A 22,066-nucleotide genomic window follows, 5' to 3' on the forward strand; every position below is an offset into this window, starting at 1 on the left:
GAGCTTAAAAAGGAACTTTTGAAGTGGTGCAAGCCAGAAAGAAAACTAAGAGGACCTATGAAAAGTGTGTGTTATTGCAGTAAACTCCTGCTTCAAGTGGACTATTATTTCTGGGAATATTTCTAGTTTTATGCCCAACATTGCTCAGTCAAACTTAATGAATAAATTTGCATTTCAGGTCTGCTGCTGTGCATTTCCACTCTCATTTCTACACTTTAGAGAGCATGGATCTTGAACAGGTTCATTAATATTTTTATGAAATCAATAAAGGAAGTATTTTTTAAAAGGGATAGAGTAATCTTGGATAGCAGAGTCTAGAACTGTCATAACTGAGAAAGGGAAACAGAAAATAGAACCTTTCATGTAAATAGGGCCATATTATGAAGCAATATGATGTTGTCAGGTTCCTGAGTATATGATATTGTTGAGTTCCCCCTTCCCCTCAATTTTAATGATTTTTTATTAATTACATTTCTTAGTGCTTAATAAATATTGTGTAGTCTGGGTATTTAATTTGCTTAAGAATTCTGATTGTATTCTTAATCTTCACCCTTTTTGTCCAACCACTGGTAAAATAGATCCCATGTTTGATAGTATGAATGATTTCGACAATGTTCAGAATGTCCCTTTCTACGCTTGGAATCCCAAAATATTTGATAGGAGCTTGCAGCCAATCTACTCCAAACAATTACAGACTGGAGGTAAATGTTGTAATGGCTTTTCATTGTGATCAGCTGTTTCTCACACTGCCCATTTGTAATGGCCGTGGGAAGATAGATTTTTATCTTGATAAACATTTCAAGAGCTTGGTCTACCTAAAAGTCATACATTCTTTAAGAGCTCATACATTCTTGCAATTCTACAACAACTTTTGTGTGTACATGTTGTTTATCTCTTTGTGCCTGTTGATGGTTGATTTGTCTGAGAGCACATAGAAATAAACAGCATCAACCTATCATTCCAAAGAGACAATCAAAAGCCAAAAAAGAAACAGAAAGACCAAAACATCTCCTCACCAGCAATCAACACCCAGCTATGCAGAGATTAACACCAAAATTAATATTAGACCAACAATTAAGAAGCAAACAATACCCCAATCAAGGAACTACCAACTCAGACAAATAAGCTAAAAGTGAACAACAACCTGCTCAAAACCACTACCATCAACACTGACAGGGCAAGCCACTAGTAAACAACATGAGAATAAACACCACTCCCTACTAGAACTGATGATATTACCTAGCTTGGAAATGAAACATCTGAGAGAAAATAACCAAGCTCATAGAGCAACAAGGACCCCTCAGTTCCACCCTGAGCAACAAATATTCTCTTCTATAGATAGGAGTGTATGAATATTTGCCCTTAGTCTTTCTTTTTGACAATCTGCAATACCCATTTAATGCTAAGCAAATGTGTATGCTAGCCAGCTTGTGTTGTTCCTAGTCCTTCCCAGCAGCTCTCTCACTCTCTCTCTCATTTTGCTTTATTCTAGAGAGTGTTAACATCTCTTCTCACTGTGCCAGTTACACTCAGTCAGGAAGCAGCAATCTGGAAAGAGACAGAAAAGACAACCAGGAGGATATTTATTGATCTGCCTATTGTTTCGGATGCTGCTTTCTGCCCTTCTCATTGTGCAGAGAGAAAGAAGACATCTCTTGAGCAAGTGGTAGAGGAAGAGTACACACGTAGGCAGGGAGAGCATAGCAACCAGGCTCTACCATGCAGAAGAGCCAGGAGCATCATGCTCAAAAGGTAAGAGGCTACGATTTGTATTGGAAACACTTCACGGGATGCCACAGTGGTGGAGCAGAGAGGAGCTGCAGCAGGTGGTGCTTTTTCCTATCAGAGGGGCTGAGATTCAGAATAGCAGCCTTAGGTAAGTGTGGCAAGGGGTCTCTTGTGTGTAATCAGATTCCTCAAGGATTTATCTGTACAGCCCTTGGGAGGAGTAGAGCTTTCTGCTCCTGGATTGATAGCAGCAGATGAGACGGGTGGGTAGCTCTCATGATGAAACCTTCGGTCTCATCCTTTATAATTAGCAAGTTTCCTCATCGCTGGCATTTCACAGGGAGTCAGCTGCACCCAACCCAAGAGGCAGCTGCTTTTTCTAAAAGGCAGCAGGTGTTTCCACCAGGGTGACTCATGTGGGTAATTAGCAGGTGGGTGGGAGGGCAGGAATTGGAGTCAGTGGGTTTTGGGGTGAGGTTCAAAGAGTGTTTGCAGCAGTTACTGTCCCTTTGCTCCACTTAATTCAACATGTGAGAGGTGCGACTGAACACTATTATATAGAATAAGGGAGAGAGGTGGAAGGGATTGTGACGTTGTGTTCAGCCTGCCCTGCTGCACTTGGAAAGTGCTGGAGCAAGCACTGGGCCGGGTCTTTCCATATCCTACCCCTTCCCCTCCCTCTTCCTGCAGGTTCTGGGTTACCTGGTGGGCTGTTTCTTTTTCTTTTGGCATTGCGTTTCGTTATCCAGAGATGTCTTTCTTGTTTTCTAGACTTTGCCTTAAAAAAAAATCCTTTAAAGTTGTGAATTCACCAAGAACCAACCTTCAATTTGTTATTGGTTGGTTCTTGGTGGACTCAAACTTTTAAGGATTTTTATTTTTTGGTTGGCTGAAGGTTCCAACTCATTACAAAAACTCTGTTTTTGTATGCTTGACAAATAGAAAATTGGCTCTGTCCATTTCCAAAAATAATACAAACTTCAGGATATATATTATTCAAACTTCTCTTTTGTAGTGAAATAGATTCTAGACCTTTCCAAGTTACTGCCACTTCCTTCATTTCCTTCCTTCATTCATTTATTGGTTTTGTATGCTGCCCACTCTCAAAGGACTCTGGGTGGCTTACAATAAAACAGGGAAAGGGGATAAATAAGACAATACAAGACAATACAACAATTTAAAATACGACAACGTCTACAGATGAAGTGGGGCTGGATACTTCAACAGCCACCAGCCTGCCGGAACAGCCAGGACTTAGTAGCTTTACGGAAGGCCGGGAGGATAGTAAGGGTCCGGATTTCCATGGGGAGCTCGTTCCAGAGGGCCGGAGGTGCAACAGAGAAGGCTCTCCCCTGGGGAGTCGCCAGCCGGCATTGGCTGGCAGATGGAATCTGGAGGAGGCCAAGTCTGTGCGATCGAATCGGTCTTTGGGAGGTAATTGGCAGGAGGTGGTCTCTCAGGTACCCAGGTCCAATGCCATGAAGGGCTTTATAAGTAACGACTAGCACCTTGAAGCGTGTCCGGAGCCCAATGGGTAGCCAGTGCAGCTCGCGGAGGATAGGTGTAACATGGGTGTACCTAGGTGCACCCACAATCGCTCGCGCGGCTGCATTCTGGACTAACGTAAGTCTTCAAACACTCTTCAAGGACAGCCCCATGTAGAGCCTTCCTTAAGGCTTCTGAGAGGATTTATGCAATGAGAACATGTTTGGCTATGGATGAATGTGATTTATGAAAGCTGCAACGGGGATTCTTTGCCTGGGCACAGTATTTCATACCTAGTGTTTTATTATAGGGCAAACATTTTGTATAGGACAGAGAAGGAAAAAGAGGAGAGCTGCGCTGGCTACCTGTCGATCTCCGGATGCGCTTCAAGGTGCTATTAGTCACCCATAAAGCCCTGCATGGTAGTGGATCTGGATACTTGAGAGACCGCCTTCTGCCAATTACCTCCCTGCGACCAATTAGATCACACAGATTGGGCCTCCTCCGTATCCCATCGGCCAGCCAGTGCCGGCTGGCAACTACAAGGAGGAGGGCCTTCTCAGTAGTAGCCCCGACCCTTTGGAACGAGCTCCCCGTGGAGATTCGTACCCTCACCACCGTCCAGGCCTTCCGCACAGCCCTTAAGAACTGGCTAGCCCGTCAGGCCTGGGGACAAGGATAGCCGCCCCTCCCGAATGATGAATGTATGTTGCTTATTATTTTTATTATATGTGTCTATGTCATTGTTTGTATTTCCCCCTCCCTGATTTTATGTGAGCCGCCCTGAGTCCCCTCAGGGAAAAGGGCGGCCTATAAATGTTAATAAACAGAAACAAACAGAAACAGGAGAATACTGTTTAGAGTTTTTTTTTAAAGTGAACAAAAGTGCTCAGAATAATTAAATAACAGGACGAAGCAGTATTGGTTATTGCTTCAATCTACCTGAATCAAGCTTGGTTTCCCTTGATTTGTTATCTACAGATATAGAAATATGGTCAGAGGTCTTTGATTGCTATTGTTCCAGATTGTTTTCCATTAGTTAATTGCTCCTTTGGAATTCTGGAGTGATTTTTCTTACAGATTTCTGTACAAAATTGGACAAGGCCACAGCCAGTGCAGATTTCACAATATTATAAATTTATATATCCATTTGATTCTTGAATTTTATCCCCTTACTAACTTCCATGTCTCTTCTGAACTTCAGAAGAAATCCAGATGTACAATCCAAAGGCAGCCCAGCCCAGATGCAAAGAATTTCTTGGTTTGGTTTGGTTATTGGATTTATATGCCGCCCTTCTCCCAAGGACTCAGGGTGGCGTACAACATTAAAAAAAACAACACATATTATAAAAGTTAAAAAAATTAAATAGAATATCCAAAACAAATCCAATTAAGATTAACAATAACATTAAAAAATCGATTAAAATTAACAATAATCAATAATTTATTTTGTTTTGTTCAGGCCAGGCTGGCTTGTTGGAAAAGCCAACTTTTTAGGGGGGGGTTAGGGGGGGTCGGGAATTATACGAAGCTCCGGGGGCAGTTCATTCCAGAGAGAAGATGCTCCCACAGAGAAGGCTCTCCCCCTGGGGGTTGCTAGCCGACACTGTCTGGCCGATGGCACCCTGAGGAGGCCAACTCTGTGGGATCGCACTGGACGGTTGATTCTTACCTTTTGGACAAAGAATATAGGTGTCAAAAATCTGTCTTTTTCTCTTTGACAAAGCCAAGCCAAGCCTTAACTAAACCTTTGATAAAACAGTAAGCCTTTTTTCTTTTTCAGTGACTCTCAAGATGGTAATTTCTTTGACAGGTGTCTTTCCCCTGCATTTTAAGAGCAGTAAAAGGAATATCTTGTTTCTTGTTTCTAAGCAAATGTGGAATATAAATCATCACAGCCATTCGTCAAAGACAATATTTTGCTGGTGCAATACAATGGGGAAACCCACAGCCCCAAGTCACGCAGTTTGAAAAGATCAACTGGCCATGTTTCATCTAATTTGTAAGCTATTAAGCCAGGTGAATTTTCCATGCTTTGGTGATGAGCATGGGTGATACAGATACAGGCATCAAATATCCCAAAGTACCTCTTAAGTATCACCCAAAGACAAACAGGAAAAACCCAACAACAAGGACAAAACAAAACAAATTGTATAAAGCAGACTTGGTTAAGTGGGCATGTATGCCAATTTAGTAATTACTGTCTTATAAATAGAAATACAATCGTGCATATCGTCATATTGGAAAGACAATGTTTGGGTAGCCTGTGTGCCTGCTCAATCTGTTATCCAGATGGTACTATTGATGGGCAACTTGAAGGCTCCAGATCTCACCTTCTTGTGGATCTTTCTATTTAAAACAGAAATGGAGCCCTTTCATTTAGGAGATGCCTTCAAGCAAGGGATTCATCTCTTTAACCGTAGGACCCACAATCCTTTTTAACAATCCTCTTCCAGCAAAATGGCTTGAGGAAATAATTGATGTGATATCATTTCACTGTGAATGTAAAATTTGTTCTTTCCTTAGCAGTGGGTGAAAATGCAGAGTGTAGACAGGATAACTACAAATGGTAGGAGATTGTTAAGGGCAGCAACTTTTCATTTATTTCACTTCTAATTGAAAATTTCATTATAATGTACAAAATAAGCTGCTCTGATTCCAAAATTATGCAAATAATTATTAATAATTTCCAAAGACAGTTATATCTGGTGTGTGGCTCATGACACACCAGATATAACTGGGGTTGAACAGAAGAAATTGTGGATAATTGATGTTATCTGGGGGATTGTAGACTAGAAGACAAAGAACAGGAGAAGACCATAAAGTATCAAGAGCTGAAAATCAAAGTTGAAAGATTATGGCATAAACCAGCCACAGTGGTCCCACTAGAGATCCACACATATACTAGGCTGATGTATTATGACAAGAAGTTGATGTGTATGAAGGCAACATCAGCTAAAGAATTGGCATCTATGATTTCATGTTGAAGTGATGCTTCCAGTTGTTTTGGAATTGCACCCATGTCCCCTATTAAGCAAAATTTGAATGAATAGTAATAGGCACCTTGGGTGCAATCCCAAAACAACTGGAACACACTTGAACACCATCGGCATTGTCAAAATTAACATTGGTCTATTGCAAAAGACAGGATTAGTTAGTCATCATCTGCCAGTCTTAAGTCTCTGGGAAGCACTCAATAGGTGGATAAAAATGTCAGGACCAATCTAAACATCTGGTTGACTGTACAACAAACCGTAATAATAAGGAATGATTTTTATTTGAGAAAGACAGTGTATGTTGATTTTTCCAGTGCACCTTGTGTTTCAGTTGTGCCATTGATTCTTTTCCTCTTAGCATGAGAATTTTTTTTTACTAATAAATCCAGGTGATACCAATCCAAATGCCCTGTACAACTTTTCCATCCTTTCTTCCTTATACTTTTGCTTTTGTTGAAAAGATAAACAATGGGAGAAAAGATGCAAGGTAGTGACATCTGGGAAGCCTATTAAAAAATTCCACAACACAAAACAAAATATAATATGTAAGGTGGACTCTAAAATGATTTAACTGTTAAAAGCCAGGGGATAGTTCACAGAGTTTTTTAAAGGCTGAGGCAGTGAGGGCCAAGCACAACTCCTAAGGGAGTCTTTTTCACAATTAGGAACAAGCCAAGACAGGATCTCTTCTGCATATCAGAGAGGTGAGTTCCTTGTGCAGAACAAACTATCTTCCACCCACAAGAAAGCACCACTGATTTCCCTTAAACATAACGTGAGGTCTGATTTTGGCCAATAGCTTGGAGGACAAGGAAAAGCTGAGAGCTGCTTTCCTATGCTGACCACATCTCAAGCATAAGTCGTTGTTGAGGTTACATCCAGAGGTGGTATTCAACAGGTTCTGACCAGTTCTGGAGAACTGGTGGTGGAAATTTTGACTACTTCGGAGAACTGGTAAATGCCACCGCTGACTGTCCCCACCCCCATATATTCTCTGCCTCCCAAGTCCCAGCTGATCGGGAGGGAATGGGGATTTTGCAGTAACCTTTCCCTGGAATGGGAGAGAATGGAGATTTTACAGCATCGTTCCCCTGCCATGCCCACCAAGCCATGCCCACCAAGCCAAGCCATGCCCACCAAGCCATGCCCACTGAACTATTGTTCCTGGATCATTGACATAGTGTATGAGCAGCAAAAGAAGTTTAGTTTAGTAACTTGTGAAAAAATATTACAGCTTAATGTTAAATAATAAATCTAATTTAATTTGGTTGGGAAGTTGCAAACATTACTTTGAAAGAGTAGATGATCTGAGATGAAAACAGTTGTCTTTTGTATGTGTGTAAGAGTATGTTTTAAAACAAATAAAATTACTTTAGAAATAACACTGAGCTTTTATTTTACTCAGTATAAATAACATATGGAAAGATAGGCTCTTCAGAATTCTCTTTAATGCTCTGAAAGTATAATTGCACTATGGGAACACTTTACCCCCCCAGAGGTGAAATGGATCCAACTCTTCTGACCTTCAAAAAAGTGTTAAAACCTGGTTCTGGCAATTTACATGGGGGCTGAAGAATGAGAGGCAACTCTCAGGATGTTTGCTGCCATAAGGGTGTTCTCTCCACTTTTTAATTTTTTAATATTGCGACTCTATTTTTAATACAGTTTTTAACTTTGCATGCATTTATGCTTTTATATTTGGTGGCATGTTTTTATTATAAGCTGCCAGAGTCACAGGTGAGATTGGTGGTATGAAAATGAGATGAATGGATGGATGGATGGATGGATGGATAGATGCATGCTTTAAGGCATCAATCAATTTTTCATTTCCTAAATGTATTTGGGCCAACTGCACCTTTCTTCATTTCAGCCAGAATCAGAAGACCCTTTAGGACTTAGTCAAGCATATGCATTGTAGAGCTGAATAATTATCAAATTCCTTCTCTTTCATATGAAATACAAGGCCAGATACAGTAATTTATTTGTCTCGGTGCTTCTCACTTCCTCCCACTCTGCTTTTTGTTTCAGTTTCTTTTCCATTTCCTATTTTTACTGTATCTGTTGGAAGTCTTTCTAGAAAACGTAGGTAGATCTTGTAGGAACAATTACACACTCTCCGAAATTCCCCACAGAGGGGCTCTATTCTTGAGGGAGTTTTCCTTTGTGCCTTCCTTCAGAATTAAGGAAAAGAGAGAAAACATAGCGTACAATCTTTACAGCCTCCAATGAAATCTTCTCACACTTTGTTATTTCTGGCAGTGAATGCCTGTGAGTGAGAAAGAAAGAATCACCCAAGATCTAGTTTTTGTTTTCAGAACAATGTAATGTAAACTAAAGGCAGAAAATGATCAATGATATTCATAAAAAATATAGCTTGAACACCAAACATTTTCCTATGTGAATGAGAGCTGGGAAGAGATTTCCCCAATCCATTAAGACCAGGAGGTCAAATAACCTGAGCCAGGGGGGAAAATACCTCAAGGTTCTCTTATTATAGCAATTTGATAAATGAAGGATTTGCTGTATTTTCATCCTATCCAATATTGTGGTGCACAACATCAACCCATAATCAGATTGTCCTTAACTTACAACCACAGTTGAGCCCAAAATTTATGTTGCTAAGCAAGCCAGTTATTGAGTTTTGCTCCGTTTTACCACCTTTTTGCCACAGTTGTTAAGAGAATCACTGCAAATCTAGCTTCCCCCATTGACTTTGCTAATCAGAAATTGTCTGGGAAGGTTATAAATGATGATCACATGACCTTGGGATAGGGCAATTATCAGAAATACATGCTGGTTGCCAAGTGCCTAAATTTTGATCACGTGACTGTGGGGACGTTGCAATGGTCATTAAGTGTGAAAACTGGTCATAAGTCACTTTTTCAGCACTGTTATAAATTCAAATAATCACTAAATAAATGATTATCTGTAAAGGACTACCTGCACCAGAAAAAATGGTTTGAAACATGTGATGACTACTATTTCTTTTTCAAAGCTCAGCTCGTAAGACACTACTGACATATTAATGTTGTGATCCGCGAATGGCCAACAGAGCTGGCAGCAGATTTGGACAGGGAGGAGGTTGGGGAGGAACATGGGATAGTCCTGGAGTCTGGGGAAGGTTCTGACGAGTGCTCTGTGTCAGAGGCAGAGATAGGGCCAGGGCCATCTGACAGTTATCATCTGCCTTCAGAGTCAGACATCAGTGAGGCAGATGAGCAGCTGGAGCCTGTTCCCAGTGTGCGCATGCACAGAGTTGCCAGATGAAGGTAACAGCTAAGGAACAAGGGTTGACTTGGGACTAAGGACACATGTGGATGGTTAATGGCCCATCCCATAGGGCATAAAAGAGGAGCAAAAGGGGAGAGGTGTTTACAGGAGACAATTAGTTCATTCCTGCATTCTTGCCAAGTATTGCGGCATCTGAAAGATATCAGCCTGGCCACTCTCCAAGCCTGATAAAGTTTGGTAATTGTGAACTTGAAAGACTGTGGGCCAGGACTTTGCTGGAGAGCAATTCACTGTAAATTAAATAAAAGGGGTTTATCTGGAAAAGGACTCAGCTTCATACTGTTGGGGAAGCCTAGGTCAGAACAATTGGGACCATTTCATCCACCTGTATTATTGTTTACATAGCCTAAAGCCAGATGTCTTTACATGCAATTCCTTGTAATCTGGATTGTGGTTTGCAGGATACACTATATCCATGCTCAGGTGCATATATATTGTTCTGACTGAGTTAAACTTATAAATTTCAGGAATAAACCACAGCCATATAAAAATTGATGTAGTGCATTAACCTTTTGCAATCTGGTGTTGGACTCTATTTCTTGTCATTTCCAATAAGAGGGACAACGGGATCAAAATTCAGATATTTGGAGGTGTAATCTAACAAATCTGGAAGGCACCATATATTGGAAAAACTGCTGATAAGCACTTATTTATCTCACTTATTTTTAATTGGTTTAAATGTAGCAAACTGATCAGATGCAAACTTCTTAAATCTAAATCTGCTTCTTCTGAATGACTTTTCAAATGACAATTTGTGACTATGGAGAGTTGAAGATCATAGCATCTTATTTCCTTGAAATGCTCCAAACCAGACTGTTTCCTGCCTCTTTCACCCTCAAATCTTACATGAACTGAAAAAAGTGGAAGGTCAGTTTGCCCATCAATGGATTAGCCTTGACATCTTGAGTTTACCAGTTTACCAGGAAGTGTTATGTAGCATGTAGTGTTTCCACAGTCATTTGGAAAATTAAAAGTGGAGACAATAACCAAGGTTGCCTTGGAGAGATAAAGAGATTAAAAGCAATTAGTTTGGCCCATAATATAGTTTTAAATAGGGTTGAAAAGAAATAGCTTGTGTTAATCTAAAGATTTAAGCTGGGCATATATTAAGTAAAAAAAACCAACCACCCCAAGCCTTTTGCAATTAGCGCAATAAAGTTTGTTTCTAAGAACAAAAGTATTTTAATTTTTTGTAAAGTTTACTGTGTATTCATACCTTTAATTACAATATAGATATGACTTCTATGTACTGTATGCTGACCATCGTTATAGGTGTGCATGTACATACAGAGCTGAGTCTTTGTGACTTCCTTTTATTCTTCACTTTACTTTTTCTCATCTTAATATATTTTCATAATTTCAGTGAATTTTTTCCACCTCACAGAGCTTTCAAATAAAGACGATGTGCATCCAGTTGTCCTGCTTTACTCTTTGTGTTTTCCTGTTACACATTCATAAAAGAGTAAAATGACTAGATCTATTAGCATCTACTTAAAATCCAGTTGCTTTCTTGCCAATTTCTGTCCTCTACACTCTAAACTGCTGTTGAGTACAATCTTATGTATGTTTGCTCAGAACTCAGTGTCACTGTTTTATAGTGCAACTTTCCTTTGGAAAGTATATTTAAGGTTATGTTTTTCAGAAAAAATATCTGTGAATTTTTCATAATATTGTGCAAAATTACAAAGAAACCTTGATAATGCCTTTGTCCATATCATTTGGAAGTCTTCTTCATCCTGGCATTCTTAAGACCTAGAAATCTTCAAATGGGTTGAAGCTGTTGTGGTGAACTAAATGCATCCTACAGAGAATGCATGTGAAAATGTGTTCTGTTACATAGCTTTTTAACTACGTATGTACATTTACCTATGGCAATGTTTCTAATGCTTGGTGACTTTAAAATATGTGGATTTCAACTCCCAGAATTCCCCAGCTAAGGAAGACTTTCAAAAAGGTTTCTCAGACCTGAGAAAGAGAAAAGCATTAGAAAGAAACTCAAGATAATCCTACCTTAATGTTGCTCTTATTTGATGGGACAGAGAGAAACTGTGTTAGGCTTTCAGGATTATGTCCTACAGCATTCCTGGGATTCCTATCACATCTGTTTGTTGGCCTAGCCTATAAAGTGCTGATAACAATTGCAAAATGAGAGTCCACAGAATGCATAGAAAAGTCCATTTTCCATAAGAGAAGGAACTTTATTTTAAGTATGTGTGTGACAAAGTAAAAGGCACTCTTTTTAAGGTGAGGGTGAAATATAGGGACACATGTAGAAAGCTGAGGGTTCCTCAGAATCACTAAATGAGCATTCTTAATATGATGCCTGTGACATTGTGGTGTATATAGAAAAGAAGCAGAGTTGTGTTGTGGCATCATGTCACATGTTTTGTCCTTAGCCATGGGTCCGTGACACCCATCCTCCTACAACTCTTCGTTCGTTTATTAAATTAATTTGTATGGTTGCTGAATTCACAAACAGTGAGCTTGATACTCAGATTTCTATTTTTTTGACCAGCAAAAATGATGCTAAAAGTTCTTGTTGTAATAGAGGATTCATAAAATAATTCAAATGGTGAATCAATACTCATTTTTGGATTTCATAGTTTGGATTCAAATTTAGGTTAAAAATGGAGGGGATAGGAGGGGGGATATAAAAACAACCAAAATCACCATCTTATTCACCCTAAATATAAATTCCCCATGTTATTAAATTTGAAAGAATTGTTTAACTGGGTGATATCACATGTTATAAAAGCTTATTCAATGCTCCATGGCTATAGAAAGTTTGTGAAACAGACATCCTAAAATAGTGATGGCTAACCTTTTTGTAAAGGCATGCCAAAATTGGGCATATGCCCAGACCCACAATGGAATGCATCTGACCCACCTGCAGATGCATGCAAAACCGCAACAACTGCACCCATGTGTGCAAATCCCCCCGTGTGGGGAGTTTTTGCCCTCCCCAGGTTCCAGGGGCTTTCCTGAAGTCTGGTGAAAAACAGCTGCCTCCAACCCCTGGAGGCCCTCTGCAAGGTGGATTTGGATCATTTCCGAACTTCTGGTTGGCCTATTGGGCCATTTTTCATCCTCCCCAAGCTTCAGGAAAGCTTGTGGAGCCTGTGGAGAGTGAAAAACAGACCCAATTGGCCAAACAGAAGTTCTGAAATGATTCATTTCCACCTCCTGGAGGGCCTCCAAGGGGGTGGGGGTGGGAGAGGCTGTTTTTGTCCTCCCCAGGTTTCAGGAAAGCCTCCAGAGCCTCGGGAGGGCGAAAAACAAATTCACCTGGCCAACCAGAAGTTTGGAAACGATCCATTTTCACCTTCCAGAGGGCCTCCAGGGGGCCAGGAGAGGCCATTTTTGCCCTCCCCAGGCTTCAGGAATGTCTCCGGAGCCTGGGGAGAGCAAAAAACAGGCCCCAAAGGCCAACCCGTTGGTCCTGTTTTTCACCCTCCCCAGGCTCCAGAGGCTTTCCTGAAGCCTGGGGAGGATGAAAATGGCCTCCACGGCCCTCCAGATAGCTGAAAATCATCTGGCCAGCATGCTGATGTGTGCCGTAACTGAGGGCTAGCATGCCAGCAAATATAGCTCCACTTGCCACCTGTGGCATGCATGATATAGGTTTGCCATCATGGTCTTAGAAGCTGAACCAGTCTTTATTATTACATAGTGTTAAATTTAAGAGTTCAGAACAATAGCTTTAAATTACAGGAAAAGAAGTTCAGCTGAATGAAAATAAAAGGATCATTAACAGCATTTATTTCATATGCTTTTATGCTGCTTCAATCAATTTCAGTTCTAAGCAGCTCAGAGAGACAATCATAAAACAATAAATGGTACAACAATCATGCAAACATAATTATAATCCCCGTAACATATAACAATAATTAAAATCATTATTCTCTCTTAGCCCTAGGAAGAAGGTAATGTTGAATTACTCCCAAAAAACGTTTTCAAGAAAATTGCAGGGATTACTCTCGGGCCGTTGACAAAAGTCAAAACTGCCTGCCTTAAAGGCACAATCAACCAACAAACCAACAAACCATATTAAATCCTGGCATCCTAAATCAAAACTCTAGAATAATCCAGCTTGATAATTAGTGACAAGTTTTTTCCTGGAATTTGTTGTTAAAAAGCCCCATTTTTTTCTAAGGTTTGATCCACCAGTGTCCCCTTGTAAATTATCATGACAGCCGGTTCCTCTTCCTTTTTAGACATAAACACATTCTTTGTTGTTCATTACTGATATTTGTGGGAAATCGTTGGACGTTCTACATGAGGTAAAAATGTATCATATCAATCTAATTCCACTTTTTTGGTCAAAAATAGAACTAGTATTCTAAAGCAGAATTTCCATATAATTTAGTCATAGAAGATGTGATAATATCTGAACATTCAAAAATGTATAGTTAGCCTTTGGAAATGCTTGGAGGTGGGGAAGAAAAGTAAATGTTGACTTATAGTTCAAAAACAGAGTAGAGGAAGTTTATTTATCTATTTGTCAAATTTAAAGGTTGCTGAACTCCATAAAGCTGCTGAGTGGTATATTTTATTACACATAATAGGAACCATAAAAGAAAGAAAAGAATAATGTACTTATGGAAGAGAGAGCACTGAGAACAACAAATAAAATCCTATAAGAGGATTGACACCACCCTAACTCAGGCCCTGAAGGGAAAACCTTAATAGTGCTCCCCTATTAGGGCCAGTTTCCTCTGTTAACTTTTTCTTCATTGTTTCCATGGAAACTGAGAAAAATAAGCTTTGCCTCTATAACTGTGGTAAATGAAAAGAGAGCGACTTGTGAAAAAGAAGGGCAAATGCCTAAATTAGGTCAGAGCTCTCCAGACTTCCAAAATTCAGCCTGGAATTCTCCAATGAATATATGAAAGACCAATATAGATTTTAGCTATTTCCTAAATATCCACAGTGGGTCACTCCTAGGTAACCAGAGAGCATTTCTACACATGCGTTTTGGGTTCCACCTAAATCAGCCATACTCTGTGGTCCACAACATTATTGCTCTTTGGCAAGTAATCCATCAGCTTACCCTCAAGTGTGAAAGCAGAGTCCAAAGACAGTGGTAACACTAGATCACATTGGTGGAAAACAATTGCCCCATCTTGTCTCCTGCTCTTTAGTTCTTCCCAGTCTCTGTTGAATCACATCACTGTTTTACCAAGCTTCATCCAATTGCCCCCCATCAATAGGTCTTTTTTCTAAGACTGAAATATGAGTCAGTCTATAGACTATAGCAAATACATATTACACAAAATGATGTAAATGTAGTAAAAACTGTTACACATGGAATATATAGAATATTACATATAGAATGACAAAAATGTATGAAATAATGTAAATGCACAAATATATAAAGTCATAGTTAAAAAAATATTTAATATATTATATACTTTACAAAATGACATAAATGTAGTTAAAAACTGCTATACATAGAACATATAGAATATTATATATAGAATGAAAAATAATGTATGAAATAATGTAAATGCACAAATATATGATTTATTGATATAGATAAAACAGACACAACAGATAGGTTAAAAATGTAATGTCTTGCAAAGATGTGAAGTTTGAACAAACAAAATAAAATTTATTAAAAATAAAAATAAAATAAAAAATAGGTCTTTTTTCTTTAAATAATTTGACAGAGGAGTAAGGGTGTTGTAGGATGAGCGTTAGGTGCGTGTTTGTGTGTAAGTGCTTCTCTTTTGGCCACCCACACTGATTAACTCATCTTGCATTGGATAGTGGAGATGGACACTAGAGGTTGTAGAAATGACAATGTGAAAGTGCCCATAGTTTTTCACATCAAGAATGAAAAAAAAAAAAGCCCAAGCAAATCTATATGTACAATTTCCAGATTAGATGGAACCCATGAAGCAGTTTCTTCAAAAATTGTAATTGGAAGTCATGGAAAGGGAGGAGCACTTTAAAGGCAGAGTTAGTTGTGCTGTTCTTAAATAAGACAAGTGCATTGACATTTTTAAAACACCTGGAAGGGATATTTTCATAAAGCCTTCCCTAATGGAGTATCCATCTTGGAATTATGATGGGCACTGTTGCCCATATTTTGAGACTGCAGAATTGGGATGTTTTATCTAAGGTTATTAGGTAAGTCCTTGGAAGATTTTCCTTCTGCTATCAACTACTATTTCTAAATATTCTACTAGCATATTTAACCCTGGCAGTTGTTAGAATGCAGTATTGCAGGCTAATTCTGCTCCCTGCCAGGATTTCGATCCTGATGGGTTCAAGGCTGACTCAATCTTCCATCCTTCTGAAGTTGGTAAAATGAGGACCCAGATTGTTGGGGGCAATCTCACAGGTTAGGTCTCCTTTGGATTCCATCCGCCAGCCAAAGTTGGCTGGCGACCCCCCGGGGGAGAGCCTTCTCTGTTGCAGCTCCAGCCCTCTGGAATGATCTCCCCATCGAGATCCGGACCCTTACTACCCTCCTGGCCTTCCACAAAGCCACCAAGCCCTGGCTGCTCCAGCAGGCCGGGGGGCTTATGAAACATCCAGCCCCACAGAAATTGTGAATGTTGCGGTTTTTGTTTTAAAGGGTTGTCTTTGTCCAGTTTCCCCTTCCCTTGTCTATTGTGAGCCGCCCGGAGTCCTTCGGGAGTGGGCGGCATACAAGACAAATAAATACAATACAATACAATACAATATGTTGACTTTGTGAACTGCTTAGAGGGGGCTGTAAAATCCTATGGAGCGTTATATAAGTCTAAGTACTATTCATAGAAAGCATATCAAGATGGGTAAATTAGTACTAGTTGTTGGACTACCAACCTGTACAAAATAATCCGATAGGATAAACAGTAGAATTTAAAATGCTTCAATGAGATGACGATACAAGCGTTCTCAGAAAGACTCTTGTCATGTAATATTTAATAGTGTCCATTCTTTTTTTCTTGACATGATTGTGGATGCTCATTTGCAAGTCACTGTGCTCACACAGATTCTGGCACTGTGCTAAAGCTCTGTGTGGTTATGTCAGTTCACATAATCCACACTCCCACTTCAAAGCAGCTGGGCTGTGAGGACTGCCAAGCGCTTTCCATGGTACTGGAGGCCTTGGTGTAAAGGCTGTCAGATTTGTGAAGCAGACCAAGAGTCATATCTGAAATATATGAATTGACTTTATGGACAGAAGAAGTATTGGTGGGATATGAGAAAGGATATGAAATCCTACTCGAGAAGTCTGAGCTGTGATGGCTGATTTACACATGCAATTTACAATGTAGTGCAACATCAAAGGATGCATTTTTATTTATTATTAAATTTCTTTGCTATCTATCTCACCTCACGATGCATACTAAGTAATATGAAAAGCTCTGGTTCAGTGAACTTATGAAATAAGGACTTGTATACCACATTCTACGTTTTGTTAGATACTAAATATGTTAAAAGCTATAATCTCCTTGCTCTGAAATATGCCTTGCCCTCCCCCCTCCCCCTTCTTTCATACAGACTCTTTCATTTCCTCTGCATTTCTCTATCTCTTCCTTATCAGCCAGTCATTCCAGACTTGCTAATGACTCCTAGTGACCAAGGAGATGGTGACCTAGAGACCGAATATCCTGAAGACAGGGGAAATTGGACAGGCAAGCTGGATTTCCTTTTGTCTTGTATTGGCTACTGCGTTGGATTGGGGAATGTTTGGAGATTTCCATATCGTGCCTATACAAATGGGGGAGGTGAGAACTTGACCGCCATTGTTCCTTGCCTTTGTGTGGAAGATTTCTATTTTTCTTATTGTTTTATAGTGAGATTTTCATAGATGTATTGACAAAATATCAGCATCTTTTTAAAAATAGGGCGCCAGAGAAGAGAAAATTTATGTAAGTATTGTTGCTCCAGTTGAAGTGGAGACTGAGCAGTCCACATTAAAACTTTAAAAATAGTCTAAAGCACAAATAACAACTACCTTTTTAGGACCCTGTAATCCCTGAATTCAGGGTAGAATCAGGGCAACTGGATGGAACTGAGTATTTACTGGACAGCCGCCCTTCCTAACACCATGCAAAGTTCACAGCAGGTGTTTTTTTTTGCGCCTTAAGAGAGAAACATCTTCCACTACCGCTAACACTCAACCTTCCAAGTGGGAGGCGAGCTTCTTCACTACTAGTCCACTACATCACTCTACAGCACAAATAAACAAATAACATAAATAACAACTTGGAATCTTTCCATGCCATAATTCCAGTTAAACTCCTATAAAGTGGAATTTAATAAATGTACTATCAAATGTTCTCTGATGCTATATAAGGCATAAATAACAGCATAATATCAAATATAACATCAGAGACACATTAGATTCTACATTTATTAAATTCCACTTTACAGGAGTTTAATTACAGGGGTAATGGCTTGGAAAGAGTCCAAGTCATTATTATGTTATCAACAGCCACTATCACATCAACTAATACTATGAGATGTACTGTTACAAATTCAATAGTCGCAAAAACCTCTTAGGGATAGGCATGTGCTTACTTAAGCTTAATGTACAGGTATCAGATAAAGTTAACGTATGAGACAGTCTTTCTGCAAATTAGATAGTCCCCCATATACTGTATACTTGTTCCACTGAGCTTATCCGCACTTCCACTATCCACTTCTAAAACTAGTAAGAATTAGGAGCAAGGAGCAAAGTTTAGAAAAAACCCCATGAAGCATACAAATGATATGGAAGAATACTTTCTTGTATTCCATAACAATCACAGCATCAAAATGGTGATAGAAGGCTTACAGTAAAAGTAAACAGACATTCCAAGTATGAACATCCCATTTCTAAATTTTATGTATTATTTCTGCTCATTGCTGAGAGAAAGACTCTGGAGTCTATAGCGTGTCTATAGCGTGTATCACCTCTAGTAGTGTCTTTTCCTCCAATTTGTCACCTGCTGTTTGCTCACCCCAGCTCTTAAATAATTTAATACATTTCTTCAAGAGTTACTTGTCACTAGAGATGCTGCAGAAATCTGTCACTGGTTTCTGTTCAAATACAATGGCGCATAATTCATGGAGTCTGCAAATGTCTTATTTCAGAATATTTCTCAGTTGTAAATTTACGTACAAAAGTTCCTATCTTTGGAGAAGTGACCTTCAAAAGCAAAACTAATGAATGTGATATGGACACAACTGGATGTAGATTAATGTGTATATTCATGCTTTCAAATGTTGTCAACAAACAGTCAATTGATTTGGTCTCTGCTGATTATTAATTCATAAGGCTGCACTCTCCAGCATCTCTGGCATTACGTACCTGCATTCACCTATAATTTGCTAATGATTTTATCTCTCTTTCTCTTGTTCTTCTTTTTTAAATATGTGACAAGTGTTGCTTTCATCTGAACTGTGTAACTGAAAGCTCCTGCTCCTCATCAAAATATTTCTGGGTCCAAGTGAAATTCAGGAGATTTTTTTTGGTAAATGAAAAAAACCTCTGAAGGCTTAGAAACCTGGAGAGAGTGAATTCTTATACCTCCTTAGGCAGGAAAGTTGGCTAGGTGATTTTGAGTCTGCCGAACCCACCTCAGTGGGTTTTTGTGAGGAAAATAGGAGGAGGAAAGAGTATTAGATATAGTCACTGTCTTACATTATTTATAAAAATAATAAGTGTGGGATATAAATATGTAAGTATAAATTGTTTGTGTATACAACACAACCTTTCTTTTAAAACATTCTGGCCATCATAATATGTCACTTATTTACTGTGAAGCAGCTTCAGCATGATGCCAAGCTTCTTTGCCAACTATCATATGTATTCCCAAAAGCCATGCTGATGAATCAGTAGGTGGCTTCCTCGTTCTGAGTCAATGTGTTATTCAGCTTGCATGAATAAATTACACCAAAGGGCAACACACTGCTGGAAATGTTTTCTACTGGGGAACAATATCAGCAAAAGGAAGGGGAAAAAATTCTGATCTTCCAAGATTCAATCTTGGGAAATTTAATATATTCCTTCCAGGATGCAAATATGATTAAGAATTATTTTTTTTATCCCAACACAAATTAATTTGTTTTCCATTGACTTTATTAAAGTTATGTTTTCATTGCATTTTCCTGCAGTTCAGACAAATAAACACTGAGGACTTGTCATGGACAGAAAATGTTATAAATTTGCCAATAGTGAAAAATAATAGTTACATTTCAAATATGGAAAACACAAACAATCCTTTGGCATTTTGCAGTACATAAATATGTATAAAGAATAACTGTAATAGAATCATTGGCTAAAGGAGTATGGGGGGGGGGGAGTTAAGAAGCATACCAGTATGGAGTTGCTTCATACTGGAGGAGGAAATGAAGGAAACATTGTAGACTTGACTCATGAAGTCTTGTTTTCTGATTCCTAAGGGAATGCAGCCAGTCTGGTGAGATTTATGTAATACAGGCAATCAACAATAAACAGACTGCTTTGCCCTATTTGCAAAGTTGTTCTGGTTCCTTGCGCTTGATAATGATCGATCATTAAGCTGAGATTTAAGCAGGGTTGTTGATTTCATCAGTCCTGTGATCTTGTCAAATCATTTATAACAGGGTAGTAGGAAAAAGTAATCTGAATGTTATAATAGATCTGTGTTTGATTTGCAGTAGATCAGCAAGTATTCTACCTTCGAATTGTTAAGGGATAGCAATGACAGAGAGTAACTTTCTCAAATTTTAATTCCATTGCTCGAATAAAGAGAGCTTTAAATAAATAGACGTAGATTCCAATATGGAATGACTGTGAACTCCACACACGCTTTTTCCCCCTTTGGTGCCTTTGAGTCAGCATTGACTGTCTGTGGCTGCTTAGACAAATCCTTGAAGTTTTCTTGGTAAGATTTCAAAAGTGTTTTGCCTTTGTTTGTTTCCTAAGGCTGCCAGGGAATAATAGAATAACAGAGTTGGAAGGGACCTTGGAGGTCTCCTAGTCCAACACCCTTTTAGGCAGGAGACCCTACACCATTTCAGACAAATGGTTATTCAATAGTTTCTTAAAAACTTCCAATGTTGGAGCATTCACAACTTCTGGAGGAAAATTGTTCCACTAATTAATTGTTCTAACTGTCAAGAAATGTCTCCTTGTTTCTAGGTTTAATCTCTCCTTGACCAATTTCCATCCATTGCTTCTTGTCCTACCCTCAGGTGCTTTGGAGCGTAGGGAGCTTGACTCCCTCTTCTTTGTGGCAGCCCCTGAGATATTGGAACACTGCTATCATGTCTCCCCTACTCCTTCTTTTCATTAAATTAGACATATCCAGTTCCTGCAACCGTTCTTCATATGTTTTAGCCTCCAGTCCCCTAATCATCTTTGTTGCTCTTCTCTGCACTCTTTCTATAGTCTCCACATCTTTTTTATGAGCCAAGGTGGCGCAGTGGTTAAATGCAGCACTGCAGGCTACTGCTAGATCAGCAGGTCAGCGGTTCAAATCTCACCGGCTCAGGGTTGACTCAGCCTTCCATCCTTCCGAGGTGGGTAAAATGAGGACCCAGATTGTTGGGGGCAATATGCTGACTCTCTGTAAACCGCTTAGAGAGGCCTGAAAGGCCTATGAAGCGGTATATAAGTCTACTGCTATTGCTATTGCTATTTATATTGTGGCGACCAAAACTGAATGCAGTATTCCATGTATGGCCTTACCAAGGCATTATAAAGTGGTATTAACACTTCACACGATCTTCATTCTATCCCTCTGTTTATGCAGCCTAGACTGTGTTGGCTTTTTTGGTAGGAATGACTGACCCAAGATCACTCAGTAGCCTTCATGCCTAAGACATGACTAGATCTCATGGTATCTTGGTTTCTAGCCTGTTACCTTAACCATTACACCAAACTGTCTGCCTGTCCCCTGCTCACTTCTAGTACTCAAACATATATTTGTGATTTAATTTTATTAATTCCAACTATATGTATTTTAGCATCAAGTTCTACTTGCCAATAAAAAAAGAATGATAAAATAAATAACTACTTTCACAAACTAAAGCCTGCCAACTCCTGTAGTAGTAAATTCAGTTTTCTTTCACATCTAAACATTTGGGTTGGAACACATTAGCCTTCAAGGTTCTCTAAGAAATGTATCCAGATGGGGTTCTGACACATTAATAGATACTAGTGACTGTGAGAATATATGTGTATCTAAATAGTCATCCCATGTTTTTCTTCATGTTTTCCCATCTTTTTTTCTGACCACAAAAAGTTAGGAAGAAAGGAAGATATAGTACACATACACCATCTACTGACTTTCCTTCTGAAGCACATTGTGCCTCAGTTCCCATCTACCAAAGAATAAATTAAAGCTTCCTTGAATCTTTGAAAGCTACTATAGACCAGGTCATAGTATTCTTCAGTGGAAAACTAATACAGTGTTATCTACTGTCTGGTGTAGATTTCCTGAACTTCCTGGAGATTTACTGACTAGTACCAGATTTCTAAAATCTTCAGGAAGTTCCACACAGGTTCTTCAAACCATTGCAGAAGAAGCTGAGCACTTCTATGATCACATGTTGTTTACAGTAATCAAGCCATTTTATTTCTGAATTAACTGCAATGT

General features: G+C 39.2%; 1 protein-coding gene across 1 annotated transcript in view; it reads left to right on the forward strand.

The window, feature by feature from the left end:
• Window positions 1-595: 595 nt before the first annotated feature.
• The window catches only part of SLC6A7 (solute carrier family 6 member 7), a 40,421-nt gene continuing 18,950 nt past the window's right edge, over window positions 596-22,066 (forward strand). The window contains exons 1-4 of the mRNA XM_032239058.1: window positions 596-701; window positions 1,524-1,752; window positions 6,005-6,158; window positions 17,041-17,224. Of these exons, the coding sequence (XP_032094949.1) occupies window positions 596-701; window positions 1,524-1,752; window positions 6,005-6,158; window positions 17,041-17,224 (673 nt within the window). The remainder of the gene's footprint in view (window positions 702-1,523; window positions 1,753-6,004; window positions 6,159-17,040; window positions 17,225-22,066) is intronic.

The sequence above is a fragment of the Thamnophis elegans genome, chromosome 2 (genome assembly GCF_009769535.1).
Source record: "Thamnophis elegans isolate rThaEle1 chromosome 2, rThaEle1.pri, whole genome shotgun sequence".
In the NCBI taxonomy this organism is placed as follows: Eukaryota; Metazoa; Chordata; class Lepidosauria; order Squamata; family Colubridae; genus Thamnophis; species Thamnophis elegans.